This window comes from Dipodomys merriami, unplaced genomic scaffold (genome assembly GCF_024711535.1).
Source record: "Dipodomys merriami isolate MVZ:Mamm:240054 unplaced genomic scaffold, mDipMer1.0.p SCAF_4, whole genome shotgun sequence".
NCBI lineage: Eukaryota > Metazoa > Chordata > Mammalia > Rodentia > Heteromyidae > Dipodomys > Dipodomys merriami.
This window is the reverse complement of record NW_027205603.1, coordinates 22,306,529-22,329,380: the sequence shown is the minus strand read 5'-3', so window position 1 is coordinate 22,329,380 and position 22,852 is coordinate 22,306,529. Positions and strand designations below refer to the sequence as shown.

The 22,852-nt window shown below is 31.9% G+C and overlaps 1 protein-coding gene across 2 annotated transcripts in view; it reads left to right on the top strand.

Moving 5' to 3' along the window:
- Positions 1-22,852, top strand: part of Ccdc7 (coiled-coil domain containing 7) — a 196,349-nt gene that overhangs the window by 37,118 nt on the left and 136,379 nt on the right. For both annotated transcript variants that reach the window (XM_069990678.1, XM_069990677.1), the window contains exons 11-15: positions 7,088-7,118; positions 7,962-8,048; positions 14,049-14,128; positions 15,079-15,112; positions 20,961-21,026. In XM_069990678.1, the coding sequence (XP_069846779.1) occupies positions 7,088-7,118; positions 7,962-8,048; positions 14,049-14,128; positions 15,079-15,112; positions 20,961-21,026 (298 nt within the window). The remainder of the gene's footprint in view (positions 1-7,087; positions 7,119-7,961; positions 8,049-14,048; positions 14,129-15,078; positions 15,113-20,960; positions 21,027-22,852) is intronic.

Below are 22,852 nucleotides of genomic sequence, written 5' to 3'. Positions count from 1 at the left end.
ACAAACCATCACTGATAGCAATATTCACGTTATCCAACAAATATGATAACATACTTAACAATAAAAGTTATATGAATTTTTCAAATGCCTCATTAAAACACACAAAAAACAAATTTTATAATGTATGTAACTTTAAGTATTTTAAATATGTACAAATGCATAAAGTTTATGTATAACTCACACAGTATTAGATGTACAGAGAATCACAAAAGTTGACATCTACAAAACAGAAAATAAAAACACATAATCTTAAAAAAGTCCTTGAAGTATGTCAAAATAGAAGTAATGTAATTTCACATCATAAAGGATGTGACAAATATGTGACAAATCTATAGTCAACATCATACTCAATAAATAAACACTGAAACCACTCCCTCTGAAGTTAAGAACAAGAAAATAATGTCCACTATTTTCACCCTTATTCTGTATGGTACTGGAATTTCTAGAAAGACAATATAACGTGAAAGGAGGAAAAAAAGAACAATTCAAGTTCCTTCCATTTGTTTGCAAATGATGTAATATCATTCTTCCTAATGAATGAGTAAAATTCCATTGTGTATATCTGCATTTTCTTGATCCAGTCATCCATTGAAGGGCACCTGGACTGTATAACTTGGCTTATGATTAATAGCTCAACAATGAATATGGTTGTTAAAGTGGCTTTACTCTATCTTCATTTGTAATCTTTTGGATACACACTCAAGAGTAATATTACTGGATCATAGGACAGTTAAGTGGAATAAATCAGGCCCAGAAAGTCAAAAGTTGCATGTTTTCTCTCAGGTGTGGAAACTAGATATAATTTATAAATGTAGTATAAATATATATGCATTTGTATGCAAATATTTACAAACATATGAACAGAAATATACACAGGGAAATTTCAAATGGTGTAATTTCTTAGAAAATGAACTAAAAGTCCAACAAAATGAATACCACAAAGCTGGGAATCGAGATGTGTGAGGGGGACATAGACAAATGAAGAAAAGAAAGGAGTGAGAATATAATCATAACATTCAATACATATCCTATGAAACTAGGAAATTGTGGGGAGCAGTGGATTTGGGAAGCATGGCAAAGAATGATGAAAGGGTCAAAATGCTCTATACTCAGGTCAAAATGCTCTATACTTATAAACTGATTTGCTGAATGCTAAGCCCCTTTTACAGCTATTTAAAGATAAATATAGTAATTAAAAACTCAAATATAGGCTGGGAAGGTGGCTCAGTGGTAGAACGCTTGCCTTGCATGCATGAGGCCCTGGGTTCGATTCCTCAGCACCACATAAGCAAAAAGCAAAAAGCCAGAAGTGGCGCTGTGGCTCAAGTGGTAGAGTGCTAGCCTTGAGCTGAAGAGCTGAGGGACAGTGCTCAGGCCCAGGGTTCAGGCCCCATGACCGGACCACCTCCCCCCCCAAAAAAAAACCCCCTCAAATATGGAAGAATTTAAATGATTCCTACCTGCAGATGACTGGATTCCATACATTTAAAATAAGAAAAATATTAAAAAATAATTCCCCAAATCCTAAGTTGAATAATTCTTTTCAGCAGCACAAATATGTAGCATTTCCATATATCAACAATGAAGAGATTGATAACAAAATCAGGAAAGTAATTTCATTCACAATATCCTAAAAAGAAAAATATAACCCTACAACTATGTGTAAATCAACCCAGGAGTTCAAAGGACTTTCCAGTAAAAACTATAAAATCTTAAAAAAAAACTATAAAATCTTGAGAAAAGTATTTGAATAAGACTTGAGACTATAAATGACTTCCCTTGCTACTTCATTTGCATAATTAGTATCATGAAAATAGCCATACTACCCAAAGTAAACTGAAGTATCAATGCAATGCTCATGCTAATCACATTGACAATAGTTGTGGAAAAGTAAAAGTCAGCTCTAAAATATATTTTGTAAACATGCATGAAAGATGTCAAATAGAAATCCTGAGCAAAAGTACCAATGCTGGAGGTATCACAAACCATATTGCAATTTATACTATTGAGCCATATTGATAAAAACAGCATTGAACTGTCACAAAACAGAATAAAAGAGGACATTTGTCCTAGGAATAAATGCACACAATTACGGTCCTTGTTCTTTGAAAAAAGTTACCAAACAGGGAAACAAGGAAAACTGGAGAAAAGCTGTCATTAACAAAGGGTATTAGAAATACTGACATATAGCTCTCATCTTGTTAAAAATCCCAAAATTGGTCAAAAGTTTTAATACAAAACTTGAAATTTTTATGCTGCAATGAAAAAACTCTGGAAGATATTGGCACATAGAATTAATTTCTTTCTTTCTTTCTTCTTCTTTTTTTTTTTTTTTTTTTTGTCAGTTGTGGGGCTTGAACTCTGGGCCTGAGCTCTGTCCCTCAGCTCTTCAGCTCAAGGATAACACTCTACCACTGGAGCTACAGCACCATTTCTGGTTTTCTGGTGGTTTATTGGAGATGATAGAGTTTCACAGACTTTCCTGCCCAGGTTGGCTTTGAACCGTGATCCTCAGATCTCAGCCTCCTGAGTAGCTAGGATTACAGGCGTGAGCCACAGGCACCCGGCTAGAATTAATTTTAATAGTTATCTAGGAAATAAGAGCAAGAATTGACATATGGGATTATATCAAATGAGAAAAAACCTGCAAATCAAAAATAAGCAATTACTAGTGACAATAGAACATAGAAAATTGGGGAGGGGGAGCCTTACCAGCTATTCATCATTAAGAGCACTGATGTACAAAGATCTCAGAAAAATAAATGACCACAGAACAATCTATCTAATAAATGTGTAAGTTAGGAGAATAGTATCCAGAAGAAGAATTGTAAAGGGCAACTAGACACACGAAGAAATGCTCAGTTTCCCCAACCTTAAATGAAATGCAATTCAAAACTACACTATGATTTCATATCATCCTGGTCACAATAGTAAATCATCAAGGAAACACAAAAAAGATGTGGGCTAGGATTTGGGGGAAAAAGAAACTTCAGACATGATTGGAGGGAATATAAATGATTTAAACTACTGTAAAAATCAGTATTTATTTCTCAAAACCCTAAAAGTAGATCTACTTTGGGATTATATCTTATCAAATTTGGGCATATTTCTGAAGGAATGTAATTCATATACAAGAGAGATTCCTTAATATTCCTGCATATCAAAGTTTATTGAATATTCACAACTATGAAATCAGTTAACATTTCCAACAAGTACTAAATACATAAAATGTACTCACACTAATACATACACACACATACTCATGCAAGTGTGAGTACACTCCACACTACACCACACACCACACACCACGCCTTGAAATATTACTCAGCCATAAAAAGTGAGATTATTTTAAACCTCTGTGAAAAGTAAAAAATCAGTTTGGAAAAGTGCAATATAAAAAAGTCATTAACCAAAAGAAATTGGCCAGTAAACATTTCTTACATGTTTATTATTATTTATAGTCATTGACATGCAAATAAAATGATAACATTTTTGCCTAGTAGCATACTATATTTTTCTAATATCAAACTTAAATATTAACGTAATGCTGTGTAAAAGTACTTCAAAAGTACTTTTATTAAGTAGCTGTAGAAAAGGGTTTCAATTCCAGAGTTCATGTTACAAATACAATGCCTTAAAGTCACTCCTTTCATAACTCTCCCATCTTTCCTCATCCCATCCTTCCCATCAAGATATACAGTTCATTTTTGACACAATGTTCATTGAGTATAATGATGGCTTTTGCTCACCCTTACTCCCTCCACCAATGTGCCCCCTTCTTATTACCTCCTGTCTATAACATGTATTCATTTTGTTAAACAGTTCCTTTCTTGTTCAAAGGAGTGACACTGTTGGATTCTTCTACATACACTGCTTTTACAATTTGCTTGTTTGTATTTGTATAAAATAATCATGTGTATATTATTATTTTATATTAAAATCCACATATGAAGAAAACATCTGCTGCGTGTCTCCCTGAGCCTGACTTACTTCATTTAACAAAATTTTCTAGGTCCATCTATTTCCCTGCAAATGACATGCTATCCTTTTTAGTAGAGGAGTAAAGTTAATAAAGCTATCAATCACATTTTCTCAATCCAATCATCTGTTGTATGGTATCCGGGCTGTTTCCTTGTTTTCCCTATTGTGAATAATGCAGCAATGAACACAGATGTGCCAGTGTATATGTGTGTGTGTGTGTGTGTGTGTGTGTGTGTGTGTGTGTGTGTGTGTTTTAAGGTAATGAGTACATTTCCTATGGAGCATTATTATCACCTCCTCTGTTTTTCCCCTACCATACCTTCCCTCCTCACCTTCCCAACTCCTCCCTCCCCACCCCTCAAGTTGCAAAGTTCATTTTCAACAGTGTCTTGTACATCTCACTGTTACAATGGCCAACATATATTTTTGTTAAATGGTTTTGATACTTTTATGTTGGTTTGGATCATAATCCTTTTTCCTCTGTAATATTCTGGATAGATGTCCAAAAGTGTTACTGCCTGATCATAGGTTAATTCTATGTTTAGATTTTTAAGGAATCTCCAAAACACTTTCCAGCATGGTTTCTCTGTTTTGTATTTTCACCAACGTAATAGGTTTCCATTTTCCCCCACACCCCCAACAACATTTGTTGTTGCTCATATTCGTGATGATGGCCAATCTTACTGGGATGAGATGGAATCTCAATGTTGTTTTGATTTGCATTTCTTTTTTGGCCAGGAAAGGTTGAACATCTCCTCATGTATTTATTGGCCACTCTTGCTTCTTCTTCTGAGAAGCTATTTATTTAGTGATTCCAGAGGTATTTTCTTAAATACCTGTATATTCTGGGTAGTAGTCTCTTGTCAGATGTCTAGCTGGTAAAGATCTATTCTGTAGTCTAACTTTTCTGCTTAGTAAGCATATCTTAGTTGTGCAGAAACCTTTTAGTTTGATGCAGTCCCATTTATTGACTTCTTTCTGATTTGCAAAGCTCCTGAAACCCTCTTCAGAAAATTAATGCTTATGACAATGCTTCTCCTCTTCTTTCTTGCAGTAATTTAAAGGTTTAGATAGGATATTGAGTCTTTGTTCCATTTTGAGTTAATATTAGTACTAGGTGACAGACAAGTAACAATGTCAGTCTTCTATATCTGGATGTCCAGTTTTCCAACACCATTTACTGAAGAGGCTATCTTTTTCAACATGTGTATTTGGCTTCTTTGTCAAATATCAAATGTCTGTAAGTATATGGGTTGATTTCTGGATTGTGTAGTCTGTTCGACTGGTCTTCAGACCTGTTTTTGTGTCAGTCCCAAGCTGTTTTTGTTATAAGTTTGTAATGAAGTTTGAGGTCAATAATAAAGTTTGTGATATAACAGCATTGGCTATTTTCCTCAGATTTGCATTTATTATTCAAGGTATTTTGACAATTCTTAGCAAGAATATGGTAAAATTAAGTCATCCTTGAATCACTGTAAATTTATTTATTTTTAAATTATTTTGTGCAGGTTCGGTAGCTTCAATCAGAGTCTAGTGCTCTTCCTTGACTTTTTCCCCCCCTCTGGCTTGTGTTTTATCACCTTAAAGATAACTCTCAGTTCTGACTAGTGGAAATTAAGTGATATATATATATATATATATATATATATATATTCTTTTTTTGAAAACAGTAATTTCTTCATGAAGCTAAATGTATACTTAACATATGGCTCATGAATTCTATACCTAACTTTGTACATGTGAGAAATTAAGACACATATCTTCACAAACACTTGTACATAAATATAATAACATTATTGATAAAGCCAAAAGCAGAAAAATTCAAATATCTAAAATTGAATCAATAGAACATGGTAGATATACTTATATGGACATGTAACATATATGCTAGATATCTACATTCTTTTTTAAACTTACATTATTAACTTTTTTAATTAATAAGTTTTTTATTGCGAAAGTAACATACAGAGGGGTTACAATTACATGAGCAAGGTACTACATAGCTTTATCAATCTATACTATCTGTTCTCAAATGTTATTTAACAGGATAAAAGAACATAGTATAAATGCATGCATGCAGCATCACAGATTAATCTCAGAAACATTATGTTATTATCTAGTTTCAAAATATAACATTTTATGTGGCCTATTTATACTGAAGTAATCAGAATATGAAAATTAGTATAGCAAAATAGATTATTGTTGTACAGGTCTTTCCAAATCCATGGGGGGGAATAAGGAGTGATTAATTTGAGGTAAGTTTTTCTGTTAGAAATAAAAACATTCCAAATTTAGATAATGGTGATGGTGATGATTATTCACTTGAGTGGCTATTTTAAAGACCACTTAATTATGCTTTATAAATAAACAAATTGAATATAATAATAATCATGTCTATAAAGTCAATTATAAACTCTTATTAATTAACAAGGAACTCATTTCTCAACTAAAACTTTGAATTATCTATACCATGGTAAAAGTTTTGGCAAACTGTAATTCATGAGAGAAAATTGGCCTGTAGTTTGCTTTCTTTTTCTTTTTTATTTTTTTCGCTTATGTGGTGCTGAGGAATTGAACCCAGGGCCTCAGGCATGCAAGGCAAGCGCTCTACCACTGAGCCACCTTCTCAGCTGTAGTTTGCTTTCATAATGAAATTTTATTGGAATATGCCAATATTTACAACTACTCTACACCCCTTCTCTTGAAGAGTTGAGTCACAATGACAGAAACAATCATGTTTTCAGAAGTTAAAGTATTTGCTATTTGATTTTTTACAGTGTTATTAGCCAACTCTTTCAATGAATAATAAATGACATTATAAAGAAATGAGAAATAGTTTATATGGTGAGGAAATTTGGAGAAAGAGAGTGATTTCATTTATATGAAAAAAGAAACAAAACAAACCCAACCTACTAATAAAACTTACAGATTCAAATGTTTCCATGCAATAGTATGTACTTGCACCTGATACGTATTGGAAAAATAAAAACAATCTGGTAGTATCTTTTGGGAGAATTAGGGGTATATTTTGACATGGTATTTAAAATGTACACTAATATTTATATAATTTAAATTTATGTGTATGTAAATATGGTGTGTTTTTCAGAGTTCTACAGGATCAAAATTCATTAGAAGATGTAAGTATAAAGCTCTCAATTTGAAACTGAACTTTTTTATTTTGTCAGTCATGGGGCTTGAACTGTGTCTGGGCACTGTCCCTGAACTTTTTCACTCTAGGCTAGAGCTCTACCACTTTGAACCACCACCCCATTTCTTGTTTTCTGGTGGCTATTTGGAGATAAGAGTCTCAGAGACTTCCCATCCCAGGTTGGCTTTGAACTGTGATTCTCAGATCTCAGACTCCTGAGTTGCTAGGACTATAGCCGTGAGCCACCGGCACTTGGATGAAATTTAGCCTTTAAAAATTATATTTTTAATGCTACTAAGTAGCTGTAGAACATAGTTACCATTTGATAAATCAGTTTATGAGTTTAATACATCCTGATCAATGTTTATTCTTTTCATCATTCTTCTACATCCCTGTCAATCCAACCCTTCTTATGATAGGATATTGCATATTCTAAGTAGGACTGTATTTACCCTCCAAAGTTGAACTCAACTTTGTACTTGAGACCTAAGAAATTCTTGCCATTTAACACCATCTTAAGTAGATATCCAATGGTTGATATATTTTCTTCAAGAAAGGTCAACAAATGTGAAAATCAGAATGAATTTTCTTGGCATTATTATTACTAATAGATACTTTACTTCTTACATATCCCACAATGCATATAGTCTTCTGAGTAGTTCTAATGTTTACCAGTTTTATTCTAGTCCAATAATAGCTTCACTAGACAATGTTTTTACAATTAATACCAATGTTTCATTCCTCTATTGTTAGTGAGATTATCTTAATTGTTATCTAAATATTGAGATTTTTAAACCATCATTATTACTTAAAATATAACACTTGCTTTTAGAAATGTAAAGACATGGAAACAAATTTAGAAGCGTTAGCACTGGAGAAGTTCGTGCTGCAAAATGAATTACAAACCTTGAAAACTGAGGTTAGTAAAGTTTTAATATCTGAAAAGTTTAATGTCTGAAAGGATATATAGTTTAGACTAAGACTTATTATACTACAATAGGAATAAACAGTTATGATGTCAATAATCTAAAAATGTAAAAATCTAAAATTATTATATCTTCTACATTTACATGTTAGTTATCAAAACCCAGGGAATGGAAATTCCAAAAATTCCAATCAATTTACACATACTAAATCATTTTTTGTAGGCCAATTATTGAACTTAAGTTATTAGTAGAATATAAAATTTACATAAATTTAAAATTCATTTTATGTTAGTCTCTGTAGTCAAGTTATGTGTGTTTCCTAGATTTTTTTGTAGTAAGGAAAGTACATAGATATAATCAGCATAAAGGACATTTGTTTGATGCTCTCTCTACTTTTTTCTAGACTTTTGTCTATTTTGTAAATGGAAATTGATTTATATTAATCACTGTAAAACTAACTAAGATTTATGACTAAACAGAAATACTCTTTAAAAAAAATTATTGTAAAGGTGATGTACTGCAGAGTTAGTTACTTAAGTCAGGATTGAGTGCATTTCTTCTTGAGCAATGCGTTACCCTTCCCTTATTTTCTCCTAGTGTTTTCCCTTCGGATCTCCTTCCCCCACAAGTTGTACAGTTCATTTTTAACATAGTGTCTAGTGAATATCACTGTTTGTCCCACCATTTCTGTGCTTTCCCTTTTCTCTACACAAATCAGATAAAGTTATAAACAAGACAAAGGTATAGAAATTAAAAACAATGACAAAAGGGGAAAAACAGAAGAGAAAGAAAAAAAAAAGAAAAACAAAACCACAAAAAGGCAAATAAAAACCTCTTGTTTCCATTTCTTGGAGTTCATCTCAATAAACATCATTTTATGCAATCTTATGCTAATGGTTAGATTGTAGAAAGATTTGATATATTAAACATTCTTTTTGTTAGTAAACGTTGGATAGCTTCACATATATGTTTTTATTTACATAATAAAAATACTTCCATTTTTTTCAGAATGCTTGTCACTTTTGTTAGGTGCTTTGCTATTTGCTACAAGTTTGCTATATAAATTGTCTTTTTTTTAATTGTGAAAATACCATACAGAGGGGTTACAATTACATGGGCAAGGTAATGAGTACATTTCTTATCAAGCATTGTTGCTTCCTCCTTTGTTTCCCCTTCCCTTCCCATCTCCCCCCTCCAAAGCTGTAATGTTCATTTTTTGACAGAATGACTTGTACATCTCATTGTTGCAATGGGTCCACTTGTATCCCTATTTAAACGATTTGTTTTTGCCCTTCACCTCCACAAATTATATGAACATCAAATACAGTGAGAGCAAGGGTTATATTCCTCCAGCACTGTTCTTTCTGCTAAGGATTGTTTTTGCTATTTGGGGTCTTTTATTATTCCATATGAATTTTTGGATTGCTTCTTCTATTTCCTTGAAGAATGAAATTAGGATATTGATGGGTATTGCATTGAATTCGTAGATAACCTTTGGCAGTATTGCTGTTTTCACAATGTTAATCCTCCCAATCCAGGAGCATGGGAGGTTTTCCCACTTCCTTAAGTCTGCTTTAATTTCCTTTTCCAGGTGTTAAAAGTTTTTATCATAGAGGTCCTTTACTTCTTTGGTTAAGTTAATTCCTAGGTATTTTACTTTTTGGGGGACTATTACAAAGGGAGTTGCTTTCCTGATTTCAGCCACGCTCTTCTGATTATTGGCATACAGGAAAGCCATTGATTTTTGAGGGTTAATTTTATACCCTGCTACTTGCCAAAATTTCGAATTAGCTTGAGTAACTCGGGAGTGGAGTCCATGGGGTTCATTAAATACAAGATAATGTCATCTGCAAAATGGGAGAGTTTTACTTTATCTTTCCCTGTTTGGATACCCTTTCTGTTTTTATATTGACTTATTGCTGTAGCTAGGCATTCTACTACTAAATTGAAGAGGGGTGGAGAGAGCAGACATCCTTGTCTCATTCCTGAATTTAGAGGAAATGGCTTTGGCTTTTCTCTGTTAATTATGCTGTTAGCTGTAGGTTTGTCATATACAGCCTTTATTATATTGAAGAATGTTCCATGGATTTCTAATTTTTCCAGAGTTTTCATCATAAAGGGATGTTGGATCTTGTCAAATGCTTTTTCAGTGTTCTATTGGTATGATCATGTTGTTCTTATCCTTGTTCTTGTTGATGTGATGAATTACATCAATTGGCTTGTGTACCCTGAACCAGCTTGTGTACCCTGAACCAGCTTTGCATCCCTGAAATGAATCCTGTTTGATTATGGTGTATGATTTTTTTTGATGAGTTGTTCAAGTCCATTGGACAGAATTTTGTTGAGGAGTTTTGCATTGATGTTCACCAGAGAAATGGGTCTATAGTCCTCTTTCTTTGATGAGTCCCTGCCTGGTTTTGGGATGATGATTATGATGGCTTCATAGAAAGAGTTTGGTAGTGAACTTTCACTTTCAATTTCATTGAAGAGTTGGAGGAGTATTGGTGTGAGTTCTTCTTTGAAGGCCTGGTAGAATTCAGATGTGAATCCATCGGCAATGGGAGGATTCTTATTGCTGTTTCTATTTTGATGCTTGATATGTGTCTTTTTAGCTGTTTTAAATCTTCTTGGTTTAGTTTGGACATATCAATAATTGCTAGAAATTCTTGCATTTCTTCCAAATTCTCAAATTTGTTAGAGTAAAGGTTTGAGAAGTAGTCCCTTATAATGTTCTGAATCCAGGTTGTTTGTGTGGTGATGTTTCCATTCTCATCTCTGAGTTTGTTTATTTGGATGTGTTCTCTTTTGTTGGTATGATTTGCTATGGGTCCGCCAATTTTGTTAATTTTTTCACAGAATGATCTCCTTGTTTTGGTGACTCTTTCTATGGTTTTGGGGGAATTTAATTCTGATTTAATTTTAATTATTTGTTTCTATCTACTGGATTTGGGTTTGGCTTGTTGCTCTTTTTCTAGGAGCCTCAGATGCTTCATTAAATTGTTGTTTTCAGATATCTGCAATTTGTTGATCTAGGAACTCAGAGCTATAAATTTTCCTCTGGTTATTGCCTTTGCTGTGTCCCTGAGCGGCTGGTAATTTGTATTATCATTTTTGTCATAAACATTTGAATTTCCTTTCTAATCTCTTCCATGACCCACGGGTGGTTCAACAGTGTGTTGTTCAGTCTCCATATGTTACAGGATATTCTTTGGTGGCTTTTGGTGTTCTAATTTTATTCCCTTGTGGTCTGAGAGAATGCAGGGAATAATTTCCATGTTTCTGAATTTGGACAGATTTATATTTAAACATTTTTTGTCAAAATATTCATTATTTAGTTTCTTTTATTTTGGCCTGAGACTGGGACTCAAACTCAGTAACTGATGCTTTCTATCATTTGGTAGTGTTCTACCAACTGAGGCACACCTCCAAGCCATATCATTCAGTTTTGAAAGATGTTTCAATTAGTCTTGAATGATTACTCTAGTACTTTATAGATCTTTCTACTTCGCCTTCTAGAATGTACTTTGTGTGACAAATCATCTTCTTTCTTATTTAATCTTGTATATAATGTGCTTTTATAAACAGTCTACTTTTAAGATTTTTCTCCAAGACTTTAAATTAATTGATTAGTTTGTATCTTGAGGTAGTTCTACTTATATCATTATAGATTTGGAAACAGGTTTAAACAATTAGCATGAACTAAAATAACAAATGAAAGGAATGTGAAGCAGGTCATTTCTGTGGCATGTTTATAAAAGGGAAGGGCAAACGGAGATGAATGAAGGTTGTATGTGGTCAACTAGAAACAACAGGTATGAGGCCAAGTGGAAGAGCAGGTGAGTCTGATCAACGTATGTTGTATGCATATATGAACATGTCAAAATGAAAATGCATATATGAACATGTCAAAATGAATTTTTTTTGGTCAGTTGTGGGGATTACACTCTGGGCCTGGGCACTGTCCCTGAGCTCTTCAGCTCAAGGCTACTACTCTACCACTTGAGCCACAGTGCCACTTCTGCTTTCCTGAGTAGTTTATTGGAAATAAGAGTCTTATAGACTTTCCTGCTGAGGCTGGCTTTGAATTGTGATCCTCACATCTCAGCATCCTGAGTAGCTAGGATTACAGGCATGAGTCACTAGTGCCTGGCCTCAAAATGAAATCTCTTATACAACCAATTGATAGTAATAAAAATATGGAAAATACCATATTCCAAAACACAGAACACACACACACACACAAAACCTCTGATCTCAATAATAATACTTGTATGTTGGAAATAGTAGAGAAATATTTTATTGTAATAAGTAGTCTGAAAGCTGAACATTTTATGCAGATTGAGAATATATTCAGGCCTAAGTCCAGCTGAGAATAAAAAGTGATTCTAAGTATATATTTTAAGTGACTAGCTAATAAAGTGCTCATAATTTCTTTGATTCTCTTACTAAATTCAATGAAGTTATAACTGGTATTCTTTAAAAAACAAAGAAAAGAAGAGGCAACAGGAATTTTATCAAATTTCAGAAAAATTCTCTGCCACATTTCTTCAAATATTTATTTTTCTACTTTTCTTTCAATCACATAGTATGATTATAAGCATATTAGTCCATTCAAAATCATTCTACAACTCATAATGACATACTCTTCATATTTTATTCTTTTCTCCTCACATTATTTTTATATTTATGGGTCATTTTTTAAATTAAATTTTTATTGTAAATGTGATATACAGAGGGATTACAGTTGCATAAGTCAAGTAATGAGTACATTTCCTTTGAACAGTGTTACCCCCCCTACATCATTTTCTCCCAGTTTTTCCCCTTGGATGTCATTATATATTACTTTTTTAGGAAACAGAGCTTAATTTTAAGTTCGACTACTTTTATGAATAACAATTTTATTAAAATTTATTATTTTTAATTGAAATATTTTCTGAGGGATTATGTTTAAATTGTTTAATTTGTCATGAGTTTGCCATTCTAGCAGGATTATCATAAGTTGTAAATTTTCATCTAAAATGGAAAATAATATGCTCATAGCTATCTATTATTATGCTCACATGAAATATAATCTAATTTTTAATTTACTCTACTTTTCAGTAGAAAATAAACCCAATTAATTAGGTGGACATAGTGATGTATATCCAGCATTTGTTAGGCAGAGGCAAAATGATTATGTGTGTGAGATCAGATGTATCTACACAGAGAGATTCTGTCTCAAAGACTATTAAAATATGTGTTCAGTTCACCTGAAATATTTGTTTTGAAATGCAAGTTATGTGCAAAAGTGTTTCACAATTTGAGAATACTTTAAATTTAGTTTCTCAGTAATGAAAAATATTAATAAGTAACTCTATGTATTACTTTGATACTGAGTCTATTGATACCACATCAGTGCACATCTGGAATGATTACAATTGACTTAATTGCTAATAATCCTCCTTTCAATGTACAGTAAATCACAAGCTGCAGCCTATCTTTGGTCACTTCCAGAAATAAAAATTCAGAAATTCTTTTTTAAAAGTATGGGTATATTTTGTCAAATATTTACATATTCTAAATCACTTAACTATGCACAGCTGCATATTAACTTTTCTATTCTATTAAGTGTATTTAACGATGATATTTTGTGCACTTAACCCGTTCCCATATACACCGTCAGCTTTCCTTCATGTGTTTGCACACTGAGGTAAATTTCAGGAAGCAATTTTGCTCATTACAGAAGAAGTGACTATAATTTATTAAAGAAATTTTGTCACTTAGAATATATTTGCATACACACACTTTACATTCAATATTGCACAGATACAAAACATTCAATCTGTATCATTTGTTTTGCCTTGCATCTAGGCAGATAATTTTATTTGAGATAGCAGAGTAAATTTCAAAGTAAAATATGGAAATCTTAACAATGTATATTTTCATATATTTTACTCTAATTTATTGTATCATTATCCATTTCTTTCTGGCAAATGCATGACATGATTACACAGAAAAAAAAGATGCACAAAGATAGCCAAGTAAAGAAAGCAGAGAAGAAAAAAGACAAAAGCAAATCTCAGTCCTCCATTTGGTAAGATATAAAGATGTATGATAAGATTTTTCCTTGATAACTGATAATTGTATTCTTTAAAAATAACGTGGTGATGTAAACTTACCTTATTTGAAGATGTTTTATAAACATAAAATTGTAAAATATTTAGTTTTATAAGAAAACAGGATGTAATTATGGGAAATAACTAAACAGGATAAAATATTAGAGAAGAATTAGCAGCAATAAGCATTTGAATAGGTATACTTAAATAAGTCTCTGAATAATTATTGGATAAATGATTTACTTTAGTTCCTCAATCACCTAGTAAATTTAATGTGAGCTGAGTGGTTTACAATAAAATATCCAGAGAAAGGTTTTACTCCTAGTTCTTAATTGTAAATATTTTTTATAAAATCAGTATTTTTATTTTTAATTTTGTGTCATATAAGATTTTATTAAGTGATTTAAAATAAGTTTTGCATTTGGAATTGATCTGAATAAATTTTAACATAAAATATGAATTTAAAAGAAAGCTGTTAGTACAATCTTTATACATTAATATAAATTCTAGAAAGAAATTAATTGAATATATGATTTAATCTTTGATTTTAAAAAAGGAAAATGGTCAGAAAGAAAAGGTGATCATTGTAGTTTAAAAATCTCAGTCAAGACAACTAGCACATAATAAAATACATCCAGTATGACTTTGTATCATCATATACTTTGTGATATTTTCTGTTTTTTAATAAAGTTTGTTGACCATTAAAAAAAATCTCAGTCAATTTATATTTCATTATGCCAATGAAAATTTATCTCATGAAAAAGTATTAAGTTGTCTATTATTTAAATAACACAGAATTAATTGATTTAAAATAATTTCTTCAAAAGCTTTATTTTTATTTTTATAAGAGTTTAAAATCCTCTTCAAGAAACAGATTGGTTACATATTTTCAAATATTGTAATACATTTTAAATGTTTTTACTTACAGGAAGATAGCTCCTGAAGATTTTCTGCAACTTCAAGTAAAATATACTTTGAATCTCACTTTTTCTCTATTATTTTCTCATTTTTGTCCCCTCCTTTTCCTCTTCACTTCTTTCTTATAGCTATAGTTTTTAATATATATGAATTACACACATTAATGAAATTTACTGCAGCAGATCTACACAGAATTAAATTCTGCTCTTTGTCACACTTCTGCCAAGCCCCTATCATCCTGAGATTCTCTCTTTTTCTGGGTCTCTATTAAGAAAATTTTGGCTTCTGCCAAGGAGACCTAGGATTTCTCCTATCCATCCTGTAATGTTTTCAGGGTGTTTGCTTTGACTGTGAGGCTTTGATCCATTTGGAGTTGATTCTGGTTCAGGGTGATATATAAAGATCAAGGTATAGTTTTCTACAAGTGATTAACCAATTTTGCCAGTACCATTTACTGAAGAGGCTGTCTTTCTTCCATTCTATTTTTTTAGCTCCCTTATGGAAGATTAGATAGCTATAGGTCTGTGGGTTCATTTCTGGATTTTCAATTCTATTCCATTGGTTCTGATGTCTCTTCTTGTGCCAGTACCAAGCTGTTTTGATTACTATGGCTTTGTAGTAGAGTTTGAAATTTGGTATTGATATTCCTCCAGCAGTGTTCTTTCAGTTGAGGATCGTTTTTGCTATTCAGGGTCTTTTATTGTTCCATATGAAGTTTTGGATTGCCTCTTCTATTTCTTTGAAGAATGAGGTTGGAATTTTGATAGGTATTGCATTGAGTTTGTAGATAGCCTTGGGAAGTATTGCCATTTTCACGATGTTGATCCTTCCAATCCAGGAGCATGGGAGATTTTTCCACTTCCTAAATTCTGCTTTGATTTCCTTTTTGAGGTTTTTAAAGTTTTCATCATAGAGGTCCTTTACTTCTTTGGTTAAGTTAATTCCTAGGTATTTTATTTTTTGTGTGATTATTACAAATGGAGTTGCTCTTCTGATTTCAGCCGTGCTCTTCTCATTGTTGACATACAGAATAGCCATTGATTTTTGGGTTAATTTTATGCCCTGCTACTTTGTCAAAGTTTTGAATCAGCTTGAGTAATTTGGGAGTGGAGTCGATGGGATTCTTTAAATATAATAGCATATCATCTGCAAGGCGGGAGAGTTTTTAATTAGTTGTCTAGTTTAGTAGGCCAGTATGTTATTGAAAACTTTTGCATTTATGTTCATCAAAGAGGTAAGTCTATAGCCCCCTTTTATTTGTTAGGTCTCTGGTTCTGGAATAAGTGTAATGTTGTCTTCATAGATTGAGTTTGTGTAGTCCTTCCCTTTCTATTTCATGGAAGAGTTTAAAGAGTATTGGTGTTAGTTCTGAGTTATATGCCTTATAGAATTTAGTTGAGAAACATTAAGCACTCTGCTTTTGCTTTGTTGAAATATATCTATATACACATATATATATATCTATATATATGTTTATATCTTTTTGTGGATTTTTAAGTGGTTTATATCTTATTGGTTAATTTTTGGTATCATTTAGGAATGCATCCTTTTTTGACAAAAGTATCAGTTTGTTGCTATAAAAGTTTGTGAATTATTCTCTTACAATGCTGTGAATTTGTTGTGATGTTATCATTGTCATCTCTGATTTTATTTATTTGGATGATTTTCTTATTTTCAAGCAAAGGTCTTGTCAATTTTGTTAATTTTTTGATGAATTTAAAATTTCTTTTGTTGAATCTTTGTATATTTTTAGTTTCTAATTCATTTCTTTCTTGCATGATTTTCATTATTTATTTCCATCTACTGGTTAAGTTTTCCTTGTTGCTGTTTTTTTAGGAGCTTGAGAATTTTAATTTGTGATTTCTCCACTTAATTAATATAGGCAATCACAGTTATAAACTTGGCTCTTAATAATATTTAGCTGTATGCCAAATATTCTGATATGTTAATTTACATTGTATTCTAGGAATTTTTGGATTTTCTTAATGGTCTCTTTAATAACCCATTGATCATCTATATGTTGCTCAGTTTTATCAATTTGAATATTTCTGTGTTGGCCTGTTCTATTGAGGTCTAATTTTATTCTCTTTTTGGTTTGACAGGATACAAATGGGTAATTTCAATTTTCTTAAATTTGTAGAGATTTTTTTCTAAGGATGTGATTTATTTTGAAAACTGTTCCATTGTTTGCCAAGAAAAATGTATGTTTGCCTCTACTGGGTGGAATATTACACAGATGTCTGCTAGGTTCACTTGATCCGGCTAACTCCAGTTAACTCAGGTTTCTTTTCTGCATTTTTTTTCCTAGAGGATCTATCCAATCATGTTGAAATCTCCAATGATAAATATGTTTGGATCTACGTGATTTTTTTAGGCCAACTAGTGTTTGACAAAGTTGGGAGCACTAATATTTGGTTCATAGATGTTAAGATTTGTTATGTTTTTCCGATAGAGGGTTCCTTTTATTAATAATATGAAATATCTAGATAATTTTTATTTAAATTCTCCTTTACAAAAAGTTAATATAGCTACTCCAACCTGTGTAGGAGGGCTGTTTGCTTGAAAGATTTTGTTACAGTCTTTCTTCTTTAGTAGATAGTTGTCAATTAGGTATGTCTCTTGTAAATAGCAGATAGTGGGTATTGGCTTTAGAGTCATCTAGTTAGTCAGTGTTATTTGATGGGAGATTTGAGGCCATTAATATTTAATGTAAGAACTGAGAAATTGGTGCTAGATCTTGTCATGTTACCCATTTGGGGATTTTTATCTTTTCTGTGATTCCAATGTTAGGGTCTGTTTTCTCTGCCTCTTTTGTGTTCATGTTAATCTTCTGTTTGCAGGACATTTTTAATATCTTCTCTAATGCTGGCTTAGTGGTGATACATTGTTATAATTTTTGTTAATCATGGAATTATGAATGAAAGCCTCACTGCATCCAGTGCTTCAAATACATTATGCCAAACCCTCCTTGCTTTTAAAGTTTCTGCTGAGAAGTCTGCTATTATTCAGATACTCATTGTTTTGAGTAATTAGTATTTCTTGTGTGAGTGCTAGTTTTGATCACCTCTTATTGGGAGCTTCTTTTCTGCTCTGTTGGGTGTTCTGAATGCCTTTTGTAAGTAAATGGACTTTTATTTTTTAATATTTGGAAGATTTTCATTATAATTCTGTCATACCTGTTTTCTATATCCTTAGCTCTCTGTTACTCTCTTCCCACAATACCTATCAGAGTCTTAAAAGAGTCCTGAAGGTCTTGCAAACTGTTTTACTTCTTAGATTTTTTTTTGAATGCCTACCTTCTCATTATTGCATCTACTGTGTCTTAAAATCTCAAGGCTGTCTTCCATGTCATTTATTCTGTTCCAGAAGCTTTCCATATTTTAAAAAAAAAATTATCTGCCTTGTGTTTTGATAATTTTTTTCTGGATTTATATCTCTTTATTAAAGTCTTTTTCAGGTCTTGCATTAATTTTTTTTACTGCATTGACTTATTTGTGCTTTCATTTATTTTAACTGTGTGGCTGTTTTTCTCCATTGGACTCTTTTGCAATCTCTTGGAATTATCTTTTTTTGTGTGTTCTCCATGAATTTTTTCATTAGTCTTTGATTTCTCCCACTACATTCATGAAATTCCTTGTGGATATTTTCTATCTTTTCATCAAGCATTTTTATTAGCAAATCTTTGAGTTCAATATGTGATGTTTCCCCTAGATCACTAACCTTTGAATCTTTTATTGAAAGGTTATTGTTTAAGGGGTATTGTATTTCCTCGATTTCTTATACCACCTGTCATGTAGTATCTAGCTCTTTAGCACCTACCCTTACTTTCTGGAAGCCTTTCTGGAAAGCTGGTCTATTGCTTGCTGCTTTGGGCAGGTCTCTGCATTGGGGTGCATACCTTCAGTCCACGTGCTAGCTGACTTGAAGCTTAGCTGAAAGCTGATCTCTTATCTGCCATTGTGGCCTGGGCAGCTTTCTGGGATTGGAATGCAGTTCTTTGTCCCTTATTCCTGTTTCCTCACCCACCAACTCATGCCTGCAAGATCATACTTCTCAATGAACTCATGGAGGATGGCAAGCAGGTGACTCATAGGTGTTAGGGGTCCACACTACCTCTTCCCTGAATTTCTCTTATGAAGCAGCACAGAATCTCTAGATTTCTCCAAATCTTTCTCCAATATTAAATTTTAGTGTGTTATATTAGTCAGTCAACTTACTAAGAAGATATATCTTGCTATTTCAATTGCAAACTGGCAGAAACTGGAAATTGCAATCTAGGTAAGTATACCTCAATAGACAAGACGGCTTGGTCATGCTGAACTCTCATACACATCTACAGGGCTGGATTTTTACTTTTTGCTGCAAATAAATCTTAGCACACTTCTGTTTACTTATTCCTGAGGTATTTCTTTCCCAAGACCAGGAACCTGGTGCACTTCTACTCAGTCTCCTGGTCATCTACAGTCAGTTGCCAAAGCTGCCATTGTTAGTATTGGGAAAGTGCCAAGATGGCATGTCAATCTTGGCTAATCTAGTCTCCTATTTAATATAATTTTCAGATTTTATGTAATAGAAATGAAGTGTATCAACTCAAAGTAAGCATTTACTTAGCATCTGCAATTTCATCATCTGGACATAATATTTTTTTTGTCGGTCATGGGGCTTGAACTCTGGACTTGGGCACTGTCCTTGAGCTCTTCAGCTCAAGAACAACGCTCTACCACTTAAGCCAGAGAGCCACTTCTGGTTTTCTGGTGAGTAATTGGAGATAAGGGTCTCATGGACTTTCCTGTCTTGGTTGGATTTGAACCACGATCCTCACACCTCAACCTCATGAGTAGCTAGGATTACAGGCATGAGCCATGGCACCCAGCAAAAAAAGAAAATTTTTATTACATCAAATTTTTAAAAATGTAAGTATTTATTTTAGCATCCCATATGTTTCAGCATGTATACCTATTGGTGTTCCTAGATATAATTTTTATTATGATTCTATGCTTCGAATAGAAACTTTAGAAGTATGGAAAAAGTGAGCCACACTTACCAAGTTATGAAATATTGAAATACTGATTGGCAAAGATAGTCCACTGAACTTTTCTTTTTATTGATGGGACTAAAATAATTAAAATATAAACTCAAATACGATTTTTCCCATTTGCTATTTTTTTCAAGACCCATTATTCTAAAGTGCCTGTACCTTTATTTTGTTTTTCTAGGCATAATGCTTTTTAAGGATACTTTTAGTTAAAATTGTTTATTATCCTCCAGCTGTGAAGACCTGTAATGAAAATATAAACAGCAATAGTAATTGCATTCTGTAGAGTCAGTGGTATACATTTCTTATATCCTATTATAATGTAATACAATTTGCATAGAATTGTTTTTTCATAATTTAAGGCTGCTAAAATATTTATAAACTGAAATATGTTATCTTTCTTTGGACACATACTGAGCTCAATTATTTTCAATGTAGTAGACATAAAAGAAAAGTATCTTGTAGTAACTAAGAATGTGGAGTTAGAAAACAGCATGGATTTTAATATAAAAGTAACAATATGAGGACAGACATGAAATAAAGTCTATTTCAGAAAATTCATTGTTTAGTCATAACAGGAGGTTTGGATAAACTAGTAGTAGGTCAACTAAGATGATTTATAGCAATAGTCTATTTCACTGAGTAAGATTGGAGTCTTATTTCCATTTGGGAAAGCAGTGGAAAGCTGTAACTTTAACCAATATCCACAATTTCATTTGAGGAGTATGTAAGTAAATACGTATGTTCAAATCATCATTATGGCCACTTACAGGTTTTGGAAAAATTATAACAATAAAAGTAAATTCTTAAATACCTCAAAACAAATGCACTTCCTCCCCCTTTTCATTACTTCCTAGACAGAAGCAAATGATCTGAAAGTGGAGAACATAAACCTTAAGGAGCAACTGAAAAATGCTTTATTGGTAAAGTGTACCATATTTCTTCAAAATTCTTATAAATGAATAAAATATTCATAAATATTTCAGTGAGCAATCTAGTCTTATAAATTAATATGTATATTAATTACAAATTGTGAGTTTTAAAGTATTTTCACTTTACTCAAACTGTTATAGGAATATAATGGAGTATTCATTTATATAAAAAGGTGATCTGGAAAGAAAAGTGAATTTTCATATTTAAGTAATACATCCTGTTTCAAAAGATACACAATATAGTTGAAAGTAAAATATGTTATCTCCCAATTAAGATGCGTTAAATGAGATTAGCTATTACTGCTTTTTCAATTTTTACCTAAAAAAGTAATAGTTGTAAAGTTATTCTTATAGACACAAAAATTAGTACTATTATCATATAATTTATGTTTTCTAAAGAATATAAAATTGATAACTAAAGAATATAAGATTGCTTGCTATTTGAGATACAACAATATGTTTTAGTATAGAATAAAAAGTAGGTAAATATATCTGGGTGCCAATGGCTCACACCCATAATACCTGCTACACATCCAGTGGGTTAAGATCTGAAGCTCATTGTTCAGCAGAAAAAATCTCCTAGATTTATCTCCAAATAAATAGCAGCAAGGCAGGGCTTGAAGCATGGCACAAGTTGTATAGCACCAGTCATGAATGAAAATCCCTAGGGAAATTTTGAGGCCTGAGTTCAATCCTCAACATCAGTACAGAAATAAATAATTATAAATACTTTTCATTTCATGAAAATAATCATTTATAAGTGATTATTCAATTATTGAATTCAGAAAAAATACTATAAGGTACTTCAGTACATATAACAGAAAATCAGATTTTTTATTAATAAAGAAATAATGAATTATAAAAATGGTCTTCAAACATGAATAATAACAGTATTTCAACTTATCATAGTTTCAAATTAATGTAAAAACTTTGCCTTACTTGTTTATTTAAAAAATTAGTTTTGAGCATAATGAAATCCTTATACAGAGAAAGGGATCTGATAATTAAGTAAAAATAAGTAAAACTGATGTATTTAATTAAACAACTCTGTGTAAAAGTTTACTAATTAAAGTGCTAAAATTTTGGTTCTGGTAATGAAGGGAAACATTCAAATGAATATAATAATTTAGTGTTTTATAAAAGTTTAACTTTCAAAAAGTTTCATGAATTATAAGATATTCAAACTAAGTAAATTATGGGGAAAACATTCAGATTTCCCTTTCATAACATGAACCAAATAGTGGCATATGTATTTTAGATCCTAAAATAATAACTAAATGTTGATAATACAAAGATAAACAATGGGTAACAACTAAGTGATCTTGGCCAAAGCAATACTTTGTAAACAATACAGCAAAGGTATTTGTTAATGAATCAGAATCTATTTTATTTTAAAACTTAAAAAAATTTTTGACCTTTTATCCTAAATAAATAATGTTATAAAGTAGAGATAATTTATACAATTTGTATATCATACTATTTCACAAACTTATAAGAAACATGAAGAGCTTTCCCCTGAAACACACACATGGTATACATAGGAAAGTCCTGACTCAGAAAAGCATATGGCCAATAAATGTAGACATCCACCCTCACTAATGATCAAATACAAACAATTTAAAATTACAGTGGAATTGATAGTTTAAATACTTGTTTTGATAGAAATTTAAGGAGCATATGTATTGAATATTTGTGAATGTGTGATGAAGTTAACAATCTTGCACATACTGGTGGTATTATTATTATTGTACTTTTCTAAAAGAAAATATTAAAATCTCAGAAAAATATAGCCATTTCATTTAACAAGTGCATTTCTA